The sequence below is a fragment of the Theobroma cacao genome, chromosome 10, assembly GCF_000208745.1.
Source record: "Theobroma cacao cultivar B97-61/B2 chromosome 10, Criollo_cocoa_genome_V2, whole genome shotgun sequence".
Lineage (NCBI taxonomy): Eukaryota > Viridiplantae > Streptophyta > Magnoliopsida > Malvales > Malvaceae > Theobroma > Theobroma cacao.
In genome coordinates this window covers 18,323,184-18,340,452 of record NC_030859.1, presented here as the reverse complement: position 1 = coordinate 18,340,452, position 17,269 = coordinate 18,323,184, and the positions used below count along the sequence as shown (strand labels likewise).

General features: G+C 35.2%; 2 protein-coding genes across 2 annotated transcripts; both read left to right on the top strand.

Annotated features, from left to right (window-relative positions):
• On the top strand, positions 5,021-10,248 carry LOC18587117 (probable protein arginine N-methyltransferase 3). The gene is made up of 7 exons (XM_007010796.2): positions 5,021-5,399; positions 6,259-6,807; positions 6,892-6,989; positions 7,514-7,592; positions 7,678-7,938; positions 8,024-8,191; positions 9,515-10,248. Exons 1-7 carry the CDS (start codon positions 5,100-5,102, stop codon positions 9,971-9,973), a joined length of 1,914 nt encoding a protein of 637 aa, XP_007010858.2. The 5' UTR covers positions 5,021-5,099; the 3' UTR covers positions 9,974-10,248.
• LOC18587116 (dolichyl-diphosphooligosaccharide--protein glycosyltransferase subunit STT3B) lies at positions 10,735-15,822 on the top strand. The gene is made up of 6 exons (XM_007010795.2): positions 10,735-11,810; positions 12,310-12,846; positions 13,677-14,131; positions 14,882-15,004; positions 15,119-15,178; positions 15,341-15,822. The coding sequence occupies exons 1-6, from the start codon at positions 10,959-10,961 to the stop codon at positions 15,468-15,470; spliced, it is 2,157 nt and encodes a 718-aa protein (XP_007010857.1). The 5' UTR covers positions 10,735-10,958; the 3' UTR covers positions 15,471-15,822.

The following is a 17,269-nucleotide window of genomic DNA, read 5'->3' as shown; positions in this document are numbered from 1 at the left end:
CTTGAAATCAGCATATTTGACCATGATATTTTCCCAAAATAATCCGTAAATAAACATTTCAAATAAAAATTATATTTTGAAATTTTTCAAAATTAATTTTCAAGACTTGTCAATTAAAATTGAAAATCATGTCAAAAACTATGTGTGCAGGGACAAATTTTAATTTGCTTTGATTTTCTTGCTTAAAATTAGCTAATTTGATCATGAACGTTTCATGATCTTGCTGTCCACTAATCCAGCAACTAATGTGGAACAATTCCATAAAATGTGGTTACTGGAAATTAAGCAAAAACTTAGCAAGAAGTACAACACCAACATGCCACCTGAACATCCATCACCATGCATCCTTTTGAATCTGATTGAAATTGCATCTTATGCTATTTAAGAATGATTGCAGAACCTCCTGATTAACCAATTTAAGATAAGGAAATTCCAAAATGTGTTGATCAGTTTCTGAAACCAAAGTAAAAGGATCAAACCAAAACACATGGGCTATCATTAGAGAACACAACAACCAATTAGTGTTTTGCTTGTTTCAAAAGATTTATCTCAAATGGTAATTAATCCTAACCTTTTAAGACTTTAAACATCATTTAAAATAACGTAAACATAATCTAAATCATGATAAAAAATGTCTCTAAATTTTAATAAAATTGAGAAAATTAAAAACACATTCTAGAATTTGGTTTTTCAAAGAGTGATGTTGAATCAAAAAGCAAAATTTTTGAAAATTAATCATCAACATATAAACATGTTAAGAATATTAAAAGCCTTGAAGGTGGCTCTAATACCAATGTTGGGATAGGTCGGCTATGCATCACAATGCAATAGGAAATAAACTAATGTAGTGGAAACAAACAAAACATACAATATCTGCTTTATCCACCCAAAGTCATCTACAAAAGTCTTTTGATTGTCTTCAAGCATTCATATAGCAAGCATATGATCGGAGATCATTACCTTTATAAATAAAGAAAGCTAGATTCCTTATCAAAAACCCCAAACATGCCTTTTGATTGACTTCAAACTTAGCTCGGTTGTAGCAAACCAAAGTTGTCTAAGAGGTTCTTGTGTTGTCTCTGAAGAAAGTCCACATGATGATTATGAGAAACCCTACGTTAGGGTGGGATTACTAAGCTTTATGATGTGCTATCAAAGTAATGTTCATAACACTTTTCTCCAAAAAAAAAAAACTTAGGTCGAATAGTCAAGAAGAAAATTGATTTTCTCCTTTGTACTCACTAAGGGTGGCACACACTAGTTGGCTATTTTTTTTTCTTTTTTCTTCTCAAAATTAGGCTTATAGCAAGGTTTATATACTTGGATTAATTTAAACCCTAATTAGGTTAGTTACATAACTTTTATGTGATTACAAAGCAATCTAATAACTTAATTAAACAATTTTAATTAAGTCCTTAACAACTTATAACTCATTAATTGATAACACTAAAAGCATATATGTTCTTAATCAATTAAGTCCATAATTAATCGATTAAGTCTAAAAGCTTATAAGTCTTTAATTGATAAACTCCAACTTAATCACCTTTTCCAATTTAATCTCAATAATCACCTTTTGTGTGTGACCTATTAGGCTTCCAACATGTTGGTAATAGAATTAAATAGTAATTTTTATTAATTTAATTTCATAGACCAAGATTGGTATTTAGCAATGCATCATGGCCACTTAAATGTTACAAGAGTCAAGATGATTTAACTCAATCTTTCAGTGATCAGTCTTTCAGTGTAATTCATTCCCTTATCATATATCCCAAAGATGATAAGAGCATGGTGCAGTGTCTATTCTCATAGACCTCTATATAATTCCTGAGGTTAGATCATTATCTCAATAGAGGCTTATGAAACTTTTTTTCATAATCTGCAAGTCGCCTTGGTCAAGGACTTCAATAAGTTAATATTAACTAAGAATTGTTGGGATATGTTCCCTTATTCACTTGGGGTAATAATTCCTATCTTGGCCATTCATTTGCCTTCACATGCTTTATGCTATATCCAAAAGAATTTTGATTTGACATTTTTGGTTAGGCATCCATAGGGATGAAATCAAAGCATAGCACTCCACATATCAAACGACTTGATGTCTTAAGTCTAAGGAGTATTTACATGACTGTCACATAAGAAGTATTGCATAGATATTAGAGTGAGATACTAAATGCACTTTTTATGTCGAGTCATATTCAGTGAACTTGCTCTCCGAAGGCAAGCACCCACATCCTAGTTTCGAGTATCTCCATACTTCAACCTATAAGATTAGTTGCTCACTTCACAAGTGAAGAACATAACATGTGTTGATCTTTGAGAATTATTAATGCCCGTCTCAATAATAAAATGATCAAGAACTATTTAGAGATTATGCTTTGATGCATAGGGATATCATAATTACAACCCATTACAATTCCTTTACAAAACATATTAATATTATGGACTTCATTCAATTAGACTTATAACCCATTATAATTGATGTTTTATTAATAAAAAAACCTTTAATCATTCAATATGAATAAAATCGTTGCATAATTGAAACCAAGTTTTGACCAATCTCAATTGGCTGTAGGGCGTATTATAATACAAACTTACCTACTTTTAAATACTTATTGACAATATTAACACATTACAAGACTTTAAAATCAAAATCAAAGCAATAATTGTTAAGATTGATTGCTTTAATAAATGGTATTATAACTCCTGTAATGAATGTGGATCAACATTAAGATTATATGCTAACAAATATTAGTGTACAAAACATGACGAGAAGACACCTTGACCAACGTAAGTAAATTGCCAACCATTTACATTTGTTATTCCCACACTGTAATTATGCACATGCTTGGTTTTAGATCATTAACTATTCTTTCTATTCTACCTTTTTCATATCAGATGTTGCATAAAACTTAAAATGGAGGATCATATTACACAAATGGATTTGGTATCTTTCAAAAAACCAATGAAAAAATTGGTTGGTGCAACCATTACGAAGCTTGTTGTGCTACAAACTATCAACCGTATGACATTGCCTGGATCGATAAAATCCTTGATCAAGTAAAGAAGGACTTTCACCATAGGTTTAACCACCAGAGCAATCAACACAGGGATCAACAACTACAAAATATTTGACTCTTGAGAACTAACAATCCAGGAGTTGCACAATCCAAGTTTTACTGGTCAATTAAGATCAAAAAACCCCTTTGTTAATGATGCAACAACCAAAAGAACAACTGCCACCATCACCAATCAACAGTCAAATTGCTAAAAAATTTTTTCTAGAGATAACACCAGAGAAATAGCCCAACACCAAAAAAGAAGAAGAATCACGAACCAAGAAACACAAAACCAAGTAATTAACCTTTTCAAAAGCTTAAGAAATAAATACATACTACATTTTCAGTATCAAACCATGCACTTAGCTCATTCCTTCAGCTTTTGCAATTAAACTTATGATTTGATTTTATAAAACAATTATTTAATGCTATCAAGTGTGATGGTTCCCATTTATTGTAATTATATGTGCATTGTTTGAATTGTTACATTTGATGTAACTAAACAAAGTTTAGATTTTTGACAGCTACAACTTTAGTGTTTGCTCATGTTCTTTTGCTAACGAAAAGTGGATTGTGTATTGTTTGGTTTATTGGTTTGTTAGTTTCTTGATTTTGTGTTCTATGTTGAAAAAGTGAAGAAGGTTGAGATTTTGAGAGATGGCCTAGGTTTGATTTTGTTTGTTCTGCTAATTGAAAGTGTTTTCACTGCTTGGTTTGCCAATTTTGACTTTTTGAACAAAGGATGTTGTTTGGTTGCTGGGAAAAGGACGTAAATTAAACAAATTTAAGACATTTAATAATGTGTATGAATATTCAACTGCTGACTTAAATATCTCATTTCTCTTTATTAACCCTCTACAATATGATCAGCTTCTACTTGATGATTATAATGATGTATTTATGCTATATAGTTATGAGCAATTATGCCAGGTTTAGTTGATTAGAATTTTCAAACCTTGGTTAACGTATGTTAGATCAACACAATTGTAAAACCTGTTGATTAAAATTTAGTTATAAATACAAAATGTTTTGTTACCCAATGATTGTTGACCATTCTTCTATCATCAAAACTGAATTACATAATGGTTTGGCATTTTATTATTTGCTTTATATTTATCTGATTGTTAGTCAAATTTTTTCCTTTTTGTTAACATAATAGGAAATTGATCTTATTCATCTTATCCCATGCAGGAGATCAGCCTAAACAACCCTCTCATTAAAGAGAAACTCACCTGAAGAGACCTCACCTGAAGAGACCTCACCCATTCCTTGATACAAACTGATGTTTTAATTTGACTGGCAAATATCACCCAAACTGCCTTATGTTTTTTGTCTACAAGCAGTTTGATAGTTTGAACACTGTTAAAACAACTTTTGTATATAACTACGAGCTCTACCCTAATAGGAAGATGGAAAGGCACATCAACAAACCATGATCTTAATTTTGTTCATAGCAATTACCTTTTCGTAAAGTGAGTGAAAATGAATATATGTAAATATAAACAATTATGAATTGCTTTTACAATTTCAACCCAAATCACAAACAAGTATTCTATGTAAAAATTACATTCGAATATTTGATTAATTGGTTAATGCATGATCCATTTACTTAAAGAGTAAGATTCAAATATCTTTTTCTTTAATTATAAAAAAAAAAAATTTCATGTATAAATGAATGTCTACCCATATAAACAACTATGTTAACTCTTTTAATTTATACTCAAACAATTGACAACATTCATGTATATACATTTATATAGAAAATTTCTGCAACACTTTCTATTTTTGTTTACGTGAGTCCAAAGCATGGGGTCAATAATAGTGACATTTAAAGAGAAAGCCCAACTAGACCCTACTAAAGAATTAAAAGCCCTTGGGCTTGGGCCATAGGGCCCAACTCTCAAGAGTCAAGAGGCCCGTCTCTTAAAGCAGAGCCAGCGCGGCTCGGACCCTTTGGTAGGGTTTCTCTTCCTCCCCAGGGTTTAAGGTCTCTCTCTATGACTCCGTCTGTCGTTCTCCACTTCGAAGTAACTGCACAAACTCATGGCGAATAACCTGAGAGAAACCGAAGAAACAAACAGATTAACCCAGGAAAACCAAGAAGAAGAAGAAGAAGATGACGATAGTAAAGAACCTTGGACCGAAGAAGAAAATGAAGATGATGATGAAAACGGCGAAGAGTCAGAGTTTCTGTGTTTGTTCTGTGACTCCAAGTACGGTTCTTGCGATGCCCTGTTCGAGCACTGTCGTTTAACTCATTTCTTCGACTTTAATGGAATCAGAAAAGAGTTGGGTTTGGATTTTTATGGTTCCTTCAAGCTCATCAATTATGTTCGCTCTCAGGTCAACCCAAGCCCCATTTTTAGTTCCTTTTTTTCTCTACATTTATGGCTTTTTTTAAACAAATATTATTTTTGAATAATTAAAGCGTCGTTTGGTAGTTATTTTTATTATTTACTTTTTTGCTAGGGAAAAAATTGCATCTTAATAATAGATAATTTTAAGAATATGTTGTTTTTTGGAGAATAAAATGCATGACTTTGCTTTGACATATTATTATATAGAATGACAATTATGTGCGAATTGGTGCTATATTTTTGTTCAATCAACCATAGTTTTGCTTTCTATAATTTTCTTTTTTTCATAGCGATTTTTGTTTAGGATATGAAAAGCAAACAGCAAAAGCAATATCAACATGATTTTTTATTTTGGGGTTCTGTTTCTGTTTGGTAGCTAAGGAAATGTTGCAAACACAAGGAAAATAGAGAAATTGAAGGCTAAATTGATCCGGATATTCCTTTATTCAGGAGATAATCAGTTGTTACAGTTTCCAGATGTTTTAAAGGTCAGAAAATAGTGAAAATAAAAGAATTGTTTTTTTTCTTTTGAATATAGTTTTCTAGGATTTTAAGTTGAGCAAAAACGTTAAAATGACAAAGAATTGAGTAAAACAGTTTACATCCTCATGCTCTATTATCATTGTCAAAAATGAAAAGAAAAATAGAGGAACCAAATTAAGTGGTTTTCAGATTGGGGTACCAGACAACCTTTTGTGTTTGCAAAGGACTCTGTTTGGCCTGCATCTCTGTAAGTTCTCATAATTCTTGAAAGGGTTTGGATGGGAGTATGCAAAGTTAAGAAGTTTCAGCATGCTATAGTTTAGGGGATTAATGTTTTCTTTACATTTCTTTGAATTCACCAGGTAGCAGATAATAGATGTTGGAGTTGTGGGGTCCACTGTCAGTCGAAGCAAGATCTACAGAGTCATTTACATCAATCTGTCAATTCCAAAGATTTTAAGCTTCTTTTGGATGATGATAAATATTTAAATCCTTTCATGCAAGAAGATTCACTTTTATACAGTTTTGGTGGAGACGAAGAAGATGAAAATGACTATAACACATCATTTGATGAAGAGGAGGTTGTGAGGAATTTTGGTAATGTTTGTATTGATGATGACGATATTGCAGAAGAGATTGAGTTGAATGCTGAGACCTCTAACAAAGATAGAAATAAAGCTGTTATGACTGATTCTAATGGTCATTTGAGCTTGGCAAGTTCTTCGAAGAGGATTGCAGAAAATGGAAGGGATTATGGAGAAAGTGTTAGTTCATGTGACAGTAATCCAAAGGATAAGCATTCAACAGTTTATATTGCGGATGTTGTTGAAAAGGATATCAAAAAGGTCAATGAGAGTTATTTTGGGTCGTACAGTTCGTTTGGAATCCATAGAGAGATGATAAGTGACAAGGTATAAAATTTATTCTTGTATTCTGATAATAGTGCTAGAAGGTTTGACTAGCAATTTTAATACTCATATCTTTTGGTTCCACAGGTAAGAACTGATGCTTATAGGGAAGCTTTACTGAAGAATCCTTCTCTCCTGAATGGTGCAGTTGTGATGGATGTAGGCTGTGGGACTGGCATCCTAAGGTAACATGTTTTATTCGGTTTTCTTTTAAATATTATTTACTAGAAATGTTTTATTTTATTTGTTCAAATGTAATGTATATATCATATTTGGTCATGGTGCAATTCATTTATGCTTTTGTTATTTGTTTAAATCTTGAATCCTACCTCAACTTGCGCCTTTTATTATTTGAGAATCTGTAGATTACCATTATGAAAATCTAAAGGTAAAATGCTTGTATTTGAGGTTTGTGGTTCATGCATGATTGTATAATGGCTTCATACATGGAGTATTTTGCATTCCTCCCCTTTCTCTTGCCCTGCAGTTCATTCAAAGGGTACTATGCTTCAGTCTTTGGTATTACTTGGATTTTTTTTTTTTTCATTTTGAACTGCTACTTCCACAAGGATGTTTGTTGCTACCCAATTTTTGTATGTATTCTCAACATTTAGATTGATGGGCTCGATTATTTAGTTTGGTGTTCAGAAATAATGAATATACCCATGTTGCCAGGTTTCTTATTATCAAGTTTTTCCCTCTTTATCAGTCTCTTTGCAGCCCAAGGAGGAGCCTCAAGGGTAATTGCCATCGAAGCTAGCGAGAAGATGTCTACAGTGGCAACTCAGGTGAAATTTTTGAGACTTGTAGTGTTTAAAATGACTTACCTGTGTAGTTTTATTGCTTTTTAATTTATTGATTATGTTAATGCAGATTGCAAAAGACAATGGCCTTTGGCGGAGCAAAACTGACATTGCAGGTAATAACAACTGCAGTGGTGTAATTGAAGTGGTTCAGAATATGGTTGAGAATCTTGATAAATCCATACAAATCCAACCTCATAGTGTTGACATACTAGTAAGTGAATGGATGGGATACTGCCTCCTATATGAGTCCATGCTCAGCTCAGTGCTCTTTGCAAGAGATCAGTGGTTGAAGCCTGGAGGTGCAATTCTTCCTGATACAGCAACTATTGTGAGTACTTCACAATTTTTCGCTTACTTTCCCATATAGATTTATAATTGTTTCTTACATTTTTCCTCTTCAACTTCCATTTTAGTTTGTTGCAGGATTTGGAAAGGGTGGTACCAGTCTTCCGTTCTGGGAAAATGTTTATGGCTTCAATATGTCTTCTATTGGAAAGGAAGTTGTTGAAGATGCTGCTAAATTTCCTATTGTTGACGTTGTTAATCATCATGATCTAGTAACAAATGCTGCATTACTCCAGGTTAGCGGCTTCAATTGTCTTACTAAATTTCCCATTGTTGACATTGTTAATCATCATGATCTAGTAACAAATGCTGCAGTACTCAGTGGCTTCAATTGTTTTAAGTATGTGCCTTTAAAAATTCATTTGAGAAAGCATACAAAGGTCAATCTAGTTTATGTCAAAATTTGGGGGCAATGATAACCTTTGTATTAGCTATGTTGATATACCTGTACAAGACATTTGTCTTTTGTTTCTGTAGCTTGAATTTTTAATGTATTGATCAGCTGTTGGATGGTCCATAATTAAAAAAACTGTAAATTTGTTTATATATTGCTCTTGCTCCATGATTTTAGATGTATGTGTCTGCTTATAATCAATCTTGACCTTTTAAGAGGTGAAGCATCTGTCTCCTGCTAAGGCATTATCAACAAATTCTGCTTTAGGTTGTGTTAAGATTATCTATTCTATTGTCTTCAAGGTATAAAAAAGATTTCTAAGATTACAATACGTTTCCCTTGAATATTTATGACAATTTAAGTGGCTGACTTGCTACATGTTCCTGAGATTTATTTGGAGTATATGTCCAAGCTTCTAGAGAGTCGCCCATTCATCTCTTTTGGAAATTTGTCCATTTTTTCTTGGATGGGCTAGGGTAGAAAGCATTTTTTTTCTTTTACAGTTGAACAATCCAAGATTTTCCAAGTTTGTGGCTGAATTACTGTTATGCATGCATAAGTGTGCCAGTGAAGTGTCCAATCATCTTACCTTTCCCCACTTTTTAAAAGCTGTCTCACCTTTCAACCTTCTCTTTCATTCTTATCTGCTTCCGATATTAGTTCTTATAATTCAAAAGTTCTGATTCACTTGTCTACATGTTTCTTTCTTTCTTTCTTTCATGGAGGCTTGCTGGAAATTTTAAGTGTTATAGGGGCTTGTGTTGAACAATATGCTTTAGCATTGAATTGAAAGTTATATTAGGACAAAAATGTAGTTATACAGATGGCGAACTAGGAAGACTAAACATCTTGCATTGAAGTTGTTCCTGCTTGACAGTATGTTTACCCAATGTTTAACAAGGCTGATTTTAATGTTATCAGTGAATGATATTAAGTAGTTATAAAATTGTTATATGATTAACGAGCATACCGATGAGTGCTTTCTGGTGTCAGTTAGCAAATAGTATGAGAGTTTCTTATTTCTATATTTGGATAATATATCAATAATGACAAAAAAAAGTAGCTGTCATTGGCTCATGTCTGTTTTGTAACCTTTATGGTATTAGCCTAGATTTCAGGAGTATATTCTATTAATTGGGTTGTGACTGACTGTGTTTAACTTCAGAGCTTTGACCTTGCCACTATGAAGCCCGAAGAAGTAGATTTCACTGCAATTACTGAGTTGGAAGCAAAGTTGGATAGTCTGGCAAGTAACCCAAATGATTTAAAACAACAGGCAACCTCTTGTTATGGGATTGTCTTATGGTTTGAGACTGGATTCACCAGCAGGTTCTGTAAAGAAACGCCAACTGTTCTGTCTACATCACCATATACTCCTAAAACCCACTGGAAACAGACAATCCTCACTTTTCGAGAACCTATAGCAATGGCATCATGCAAATTCACTGCTGACGGATCTGCACCTGTTGGAACGGATGCCTGTCCAGCTTCAAAAATTCTTTTGCGCATCAGCATTGCCCGTGCAACACAGCACCGTAGCATTGACATATCCCTTGAAACTGACGGAGTCTGCCCCAATGGTCAGAAACGCAGTTGGCCAGTGCAAATGTTTAATTTATCGTAGGTATCCATTATGAATGGAAAGGGATGAAATTATCCTAGATGACATTTTCTATTTATAGCCAACACGGTCAAGGTTTGGGTGATTGTTTTTCTTTCACTCGGTATCATTAAATCTCTTTTGTTCTCCTAAGTAATTTTTCATAAGTGTCTTTTCAGTTACTGTTTTCTGTTGAAGAGTGTAACTTGGCTACCCTTGTATCAATTCAGGCTAATGCTAGTAATATTGCTTCATCAATCTCCTGAAACGGATGAAACATTCTTCTCTTGTTCTCCTCATGTTCCAACTTCAGAATCTTTACATTGGTTGATTTATCATTTCCCTCATTATCTCAGGTTCACTTGCATTGTTAGAGCAAGTAAAGCATGTGTCCTTATTTGACAACGTTCCCTTGCTCTTTCTTGCTCAATTTCACCCTAATGTTACAGCATCAAACACAACATCTTGTTTGTTCATCTGAACAATGATATTGTCCAAATTCGTAGATTTTACCGAGAGCAGCGACCCCAGATTTCAGTGACCATACTGTTGTTTGCATGACAAACTAATTAAGGCCACAAATGTAAACAGTGCTAGGCAATGTACCCGGCCATGGTGGACTGTATTAACACCATGTATGGCCCGACTCATACACCAAAGTTGGGCAAAGTTTTGGTCCAAAAGGAAGTACAAATCCCAAAAACATGAAGAGACCCAAAAATGGAGGTCCCATAAAAGCCCAGTTGACGGAAACAAACAAAGGCACTTCGACTTGAGAGAAGTCCTATCAGAACTCAGAACTACTAGACTAGACTGCAGCAACAAGAAGTATAGATCAGTAAAAATTCCAGTGTTCTGCAAGGGTTTTGAGTTCTCGTTCTAACACTCCTTTCCCTTTCTAAACCCACAAAATCCAAACAATTATCAGTCTCCATTTACTTTTCATGATCCTTTAAAACCAAACCCAAGTAATTTTCTTAAAACCCCCCAAAATCTGCAGCAAGCAACCATGTCGAGCATGATCTCATCAGATCTACTAAAACCCTTCAAACTCAAAACAAAGCAACAAGAACTCCTGATCCGGGTCTCAATCCTCTGCCTCGTCTACATCTTAGCCTTCATCACCCGTCTCTTCTCCGTCCTCCGGTATGAATCCATGATCCATGAATTCGACCCTTACTTCAATTACCGTACCACCCTGTACCTTACCCAAAATGGCTTCTACGATTTCTGGAACTGGTTCGACTCCGAAAGCTGGTACCCTTTAGGCCGAATTATTGGCGGCACTCTTTATCCTGGCCTCATGGTTACCGCTGCCCTCATTTATCGCCTCCTCCATTTCCTTCGTTTCGCCGTCCATATCCGCGAAGTCTGCGTTTTAACAGCTCCGTTTTTCGCTTCGAATACGACCCTCGTTGCTTATTTCTTCGGCAAAGAAATTTGGGATTCCGGCGCTGGGCTTGTTGCTGCAATATTGATTGCTGTTTGTCCCGGTTACATATCCAGGTCCGTGGCCGGTTCTTATGATAATGAAGGAGTTGCCATTTTCGCTTTACTCTTCACGTTTTATTTATTCGTGAAGGCCGTTAATACGGGATCGTTGGCTTGGGGATTGGCTTCGGCGTTCGGTTACTTTTACATGGTTTCAGCTTGGGGAGGATATGTTTTTATTATTAACTTGATCCCGCTTTATGTGCTGGTGCTTTTGATTACTGGGAGATATTCCATGCGGCTGTATGTTGCCTATAATTGCATGTATATTTTGGGAATGTTGCTGGCAATGCAGATTCGGTTTGTTGGGTTTCAACATGTACAATCTGGAGAACATATGGCTGCCATGGGCGTCTTCTTCTTGATGCAGGTTTTGCTCATTATTTCAAGCCTTTTTTTTAAGTCTCATGTAATGAATTTTTGGCAGGATTATGTTAGTCTAAGCATTGGTGCTTGAAAAATTTTGTTTGGCGGGTGGGGGGTGGGGTGGTGGTTATATCTGTGCTTGTTTATATAAGGGAAAGCATCAACTGAAGAAATAGAATTTTGCGATATATACTTTGGTCTATTTTAGTGGGAGTAGAGTTTACTGTCTATGAAACAGTATCAGGTAACATAAAAAAGTAACTTTGGTTTTTCATCTTATCATGGCAACTGTTTTCAAGTGGGAAATTTCTGCTTGGTCTGTTTTCTGCATTTCTGCTTCTGAGGTTATGAGAAATCAGTGTGAAGCAGAAAAAAACTAATTTTGTTTGTACAATGATAAAGTGAAATTGGTTTTGCAGAAATTTGTTCAATGAATCTATCTGTCCCAGTGTTGAGCTGGTAGTAGAAAGTTGCATTAATCATCATTTTGACTACTGGTGCAGGTTTTCTACTTCTTAGATTGGGTGAAGCACATGCTTAGTGACACAAAATTGTTTCAAGCTTTTTTGAAGATCACTGTGACCTTTGCAGTTGCTGTGGGAGCTGTTGCTTTGGGAGTAGGCATGGTATCTGGCTATATTTCACCATGGACAGGAAGATTTTACTCTTTGCTGGATCCAACATATGCCAAGGATCACATCCCCATCATTGCATCTGTCTCTGAGCATCAGCCAACAGCTTGGTCATCTTTCATGTTTGATTTCCACATTCTACTTTTCCTTTTCCCAGCTGGTCTTTACTTCTGCTTCAAGCGGTTGTCAGATGCCACTATATTTATTGTCATGTATGGTCTTACAAGCTTGTATTTTGCTGGTGTTATGGTTCGGTTGATTCTTGTTGCTACACCTGCAGTTTGCCTTATTAGTGCTATTGCTGTTTCTGCCACTGTAAAGAATTTGACTGTGCTGTTGAGGTCAAAGAACAAGGTTGTCCAGACTGGTTCCACTAAAGGAACTAGCAGCGGAAAGGCCTCCTCTAAGGTGATCCCTCCCTGCCATTCTCTCTCTGTATCTGTCTTCCCTTCCTCTGTTTTTTTGCTTGTCTGTCTCTTTCTATGGACAAAGAATTAAGTATTGCTTTAATATACTGTTGGTGTGATCTCTCTCTCAGTTGTTTGATGAGAATGTGCTTGCTATTTTTTGAGAATTGAGCTGATGCTACTGAAATAACAATGCTAGTGGTCCTTTGCCAAAGAAAAAAAAAGAATCAGTACATATGTTTAGTTTATGAGATCAATTGAAACATTTAGTTTCACTGTTTTGATGATAATATGGTTTCCAGTTACACACATGTTTTTGTTTTCTCATCACAAGTTAGTTATTTGTTTATTGTTGCTATTTCTAATGTTCGCTTTGTCTTTATGACTGTTTCTTCCTCTAGCGTAGAAAGCAAAATGAAAAATTTATTTACACTTCTGAAGATCTAAAGGTTTCCTATCAGTTAAAACTTCTGTTGTTCTTATATTTCCCTTGACCAAAGGAGTTAGTGTTGTATATACTGGTGTTTAATTTGTTAGCATGCTTAATCTCATCCATAGCTTCCATAGATCCTTTTTGATAGTATAGATTTATTTGCAATAAAAGGCATTACTGTTCTTTTATTGCTTCTTTATAGCAAGTTCAAAAGTAACATAGAAGTATCTTGTGCCATGGGCCTTTATTATGTCTATAAGGTATAAAGATATTCCTAAATCATGTGATCTAGGAGTTGCATTGCGGGTATATTAATAGTTTTTGTTTCCAGCCATAATATTAGGGTTCTTTTTGGTTTGTTTACCCAAGAAATAACCAATCTTGTTTATTCCAAATAGGCTTCACTTGATCAATCCCAGCCTTTCCAGAAAAATGGTGCTATGGCATTGCTCTTTGGTGCTTTTTACTTGCTCAGTAAGTATGCTACCCACTGTACATGGGTCACTTCGGAGGCATACTCATCTCCTTCAATTGTGCTGGCTGCAAGAGGTGCCCATGGGAATAGAGTTATCTTTGATGATTATCGTGAGGCATACTTTTGGCTTCGACAAAATACTCCTCCGGATGCTAAGGTGATGTCTTGGTGGGATTATGGGTATCAAATCACTGCCATGGGAAACAGAACTGTTATTGTTGACAACAACACTTGGAATAATACACATATTGCTACTGTTGGGCGTGCAATGTCATCTTATGAAGATGAGGCGTATGAGATAATGAGATCACTCGATGTGGATTATGTATTAGTTGTCTTTGGAGGTGTTACTGGTTATTCTTCTGATGATATTAACAAGTAAGACTGGAAATCACTCTATCCTATTTTATTATTTATTTTGTGTGTCTGTGGAACACATCAGGCATTGTGTAAAAGATGCCTTGACTGGTTAATTGTTCTTGGTTCTTTGCTTTGAATCATGAAAACTCATGCTGTTCATAGTTTGATAGCTGGATTGGTGGGTGTAGTCTGATTGACTGGTTAACACTGGTCTGTACTTTAAATTATGACAACTAAGGCTGGATCTCTCTCGCTCTGTCTGTCGTACTCAGTTCCTCACGCTCTCATATTAATTTTTTGTGTAAGTATGGTGTGCAAAACATAAGACATTGTATGAAAATATGCCTTGAGTGGTTAATGATTATTGTTTCTCTACTACTAATGCTTTTGTACTTTGATTGGTGGATGTAATTAATGATTCTTGTCACATCACTACTGTTCCCTTCCTCACTTCTACATGTAAACACCAGCCCCACCTCCCCAATATGAGCAGAAAAGGAAAAATGAAAAAGGAATGGAGAATCATATTTGTTTTCAGTGTATAGAAGTGGCTTTCTATGATCTAGCATTTTGAAATAATTTTCAGTGGCCATTTGTCAAGACAATTTTACCTAGTGGATTTCCTCCAATATGTGCATGATAGTCTATAGTCTTACCAATGCAGTCACCATAATCTTTTGTTTTTGGTGTCCCCCCTTGCCCTTTTCTTCTGTCTTGAATTTGTAAAGTGCCATTATTGTATTCTAATTACATTTTATTGTGAAATAGGTTTTTGTGGATGGTTAGAATTGGAGGTGGAGTATTCCCTGTAATCAGGGAACCTGATTACCTTGTTAATGGTGAATATCGTGTTGACAAAGGTGCAGCTCCTAAAATGTTGAATTGCCTTATGTAAGTTCTGGAAGTTATTATTTCTCTCTCTTTTGGTACATATTTATTCTTTGACTCTCTAAAGCATTTTGGTGTTGTAAAATCTTGTTTATATATATTTATTTCTGTGGTTAGGTACAAGCTATCTTACTATCGATTTGGAGAGCTGGTAACTGAATATGGCAGACCTCCTGGGTAAGTTGCCCCTCTTGTCCACTTTATCTTTTCAAGTTGTTGGTATTAAAATTAGTGCACGGTACATATTCATATATGTGAGTGTATTTGTATGTAAAAATGAAAGAGATATCTGTTACAGCTACATTGCCAAAGCTCTACAATTGCTTTCTGATATTGCAGTTATGATCGTGCACGAGGAGTGGAAATTGGAAATAAAGACATTAAACTCGAGCACTTGGAAGAGGCATTTACGACATCTAACTGGATAGTTCGTATTTATAAAGTCAAACCACCAAACAATAGGTGGTGAGAGTTTCTGCTTGCACACTCTTGGCGGCTCTTGGAAAAAAAGGAAACATGGTAGTTGTAATTGTGCTTGAGTCTTGGAATATAGATTTAGCTGTAGCAACAAATCATCATATGATCTTGAGACTTGAGTTGGTGGCAATGTTGAAGGCTATTAGGTTTTGTAGAACCCATTTTGTTTTTTTGGTCAACTTTTAGAACCCATTTTTGCAGATTTGTTATGGGCATCCCTTTTCACCTTTTTAGTTATTTATGCATCATATCAAACCATAAACTGTCATTCAGATCATTGATTGTTTCACACTTTGTAACTGAGTTTCTATGGAAAGGTCAAGAAATGAATGTTTTAGTCTCAATGATTTGGGTTTAACTTTAAAAATTTGGTCACATATCATAATGTTTAGTCTTGTTTGATTTTTACCATGCACTTAATGCATAATAATAGCACCGAATTACATGTAGAAACAAACATAATACCAAGTAAAAATTAGTTTATTATTTTTGCATGAAAATTTTCTGTAAAGCAATTCATATAAATATCGAAAGAGCATTGAAGAACATTTTATGATGGTTCATTGAAACAAATCAAGCACAATATATGGCAGAGCATATACTGACAACAACGTTGTGCTCATGTTATTTGTTTAGTTTGAGTATATTGGCCTTTGGATTTGATTCCCATAGACGTGGGAGATTTTCGGTTTGTCTCTGAGGAGAACTGCCAACCAAAGAAAGCATAGCTAGGGAGTTCTCCAATGTGACTGCGTGGGTCTCATTTTCTAGTTTTTGTTATTCTTGAACTTAGTATCTCTCTTGCATACTTAACCCTTTACTCACTTCACCACCTTCATCATCAATAACCAAAATTCCAAGAGCCACTCAATCACTCCTTTCGTTTGAGATATGGCTTCTAAGGTCTCAGCATCAACCACTCTATTTCTCTTCTTCAACCTTCTCTTCTTGGCTTCTCCCGTCAGCTCTCACAATGGTGATTACCCATCGAATAATGATGGTAGAATCAACCCCCATGATTCATGAAAAGGAGTTGGAAAAATTTTACATGATTTATAAAACGGGGATTCATTAAATGGGAACGGATTGATAAATTTCGATGATTTATCAAATGGAAGTGGAGATAACTCTAATGATAATTCGAAGGATTCTACAACAAATTATGGGAAACCTGTTGTTAACCTTGCAGCAGCAGCCATGATTCTTGGTGCCCTCAGCCAGCAGGGCAAGTCCACTTGTAACCCCCTAAGCCTGGGTGTCTGTGCTAACCTACTGAATGGTTTGGTGAAGGTGGACGTTGGTAACGTACCAACCAAACCAGCTACACCCTCATTAAAGGCTTGGCTGATCTTGACGCTGCTGTTTGTCTTTGCACTGCCATCAAAGCCAATGCCGTAGGCATAAGTAAACTCGATCTTCCAATTTCATTGACCGTCTTACTGAATAACTGTGGAAGAGAGGTCTCTTCTGACTACCAGTGCACCCCGTGATTGTTCTTCAACAAAGTTTGAACATTCTTCTCCTTTCTTTTCTCTTTCTGTTTGCCTTGATACTTGGATTGACTTGTCGAAGCCTTCCCTTTCATAACTTCGATAGATTGTCAGTTTGTCTTTATTCTTTATTATATTTGTAAGCAACAAAATAAGTTATATATTTTCGCAGTCATTGCCTGTAAGAGGTGTTGGTGGACATTTTATTTTAAATGTAGAGAAATTGGTTCTTTGCTAGAACCTATTTTATATATATATATATAGCAAAAAATCATATTTTATTGAGATTGACGAGTTGGCA

Coding starts and splice junctions, on each gene's coding strand:
- LOC18587117 (XM_007010796.2), top strand. CDS start 5,100: ATGGCGAATAACCTGAGAGAAACCGAAGAAACAAACAGATTAACCCAG. Junction 5,400..6,258: donor TCAATTATGTTCGCTCTCAG/GTCAACCCAAGC, acceptor TGAATTCACCAG/GTAGCAGATAATAGATGTTG. Junction 8,192..9,514: donor CAAATGCTGCATTACTCCAG/GTTAGCGGCTTC, acceptor GTTTAACTTCAG/AGCTTTGACCTTGCCACTAT.
- LOC18587116 (XM_007010795.2), top strand. CDS start 10,959: ATGTCGAGCATGATCTCATCAGATCTACTAAAACCCTTCAAACTCAAA. Junction 14,132..14,881: donor TCTTCTGATGATATTAACAA/GTAAGACTGGAA, acceptor ATTGTGAAATAG/GTTTTTGTGGATGGTTAGAA. Junction 15,005..15,118: donor AAAATGTTGAATTGCCTTAT/GTAAGTTCTGGA, acceptor TTCTGTGGTTAG/GTACAAGCTATCTTACTATC.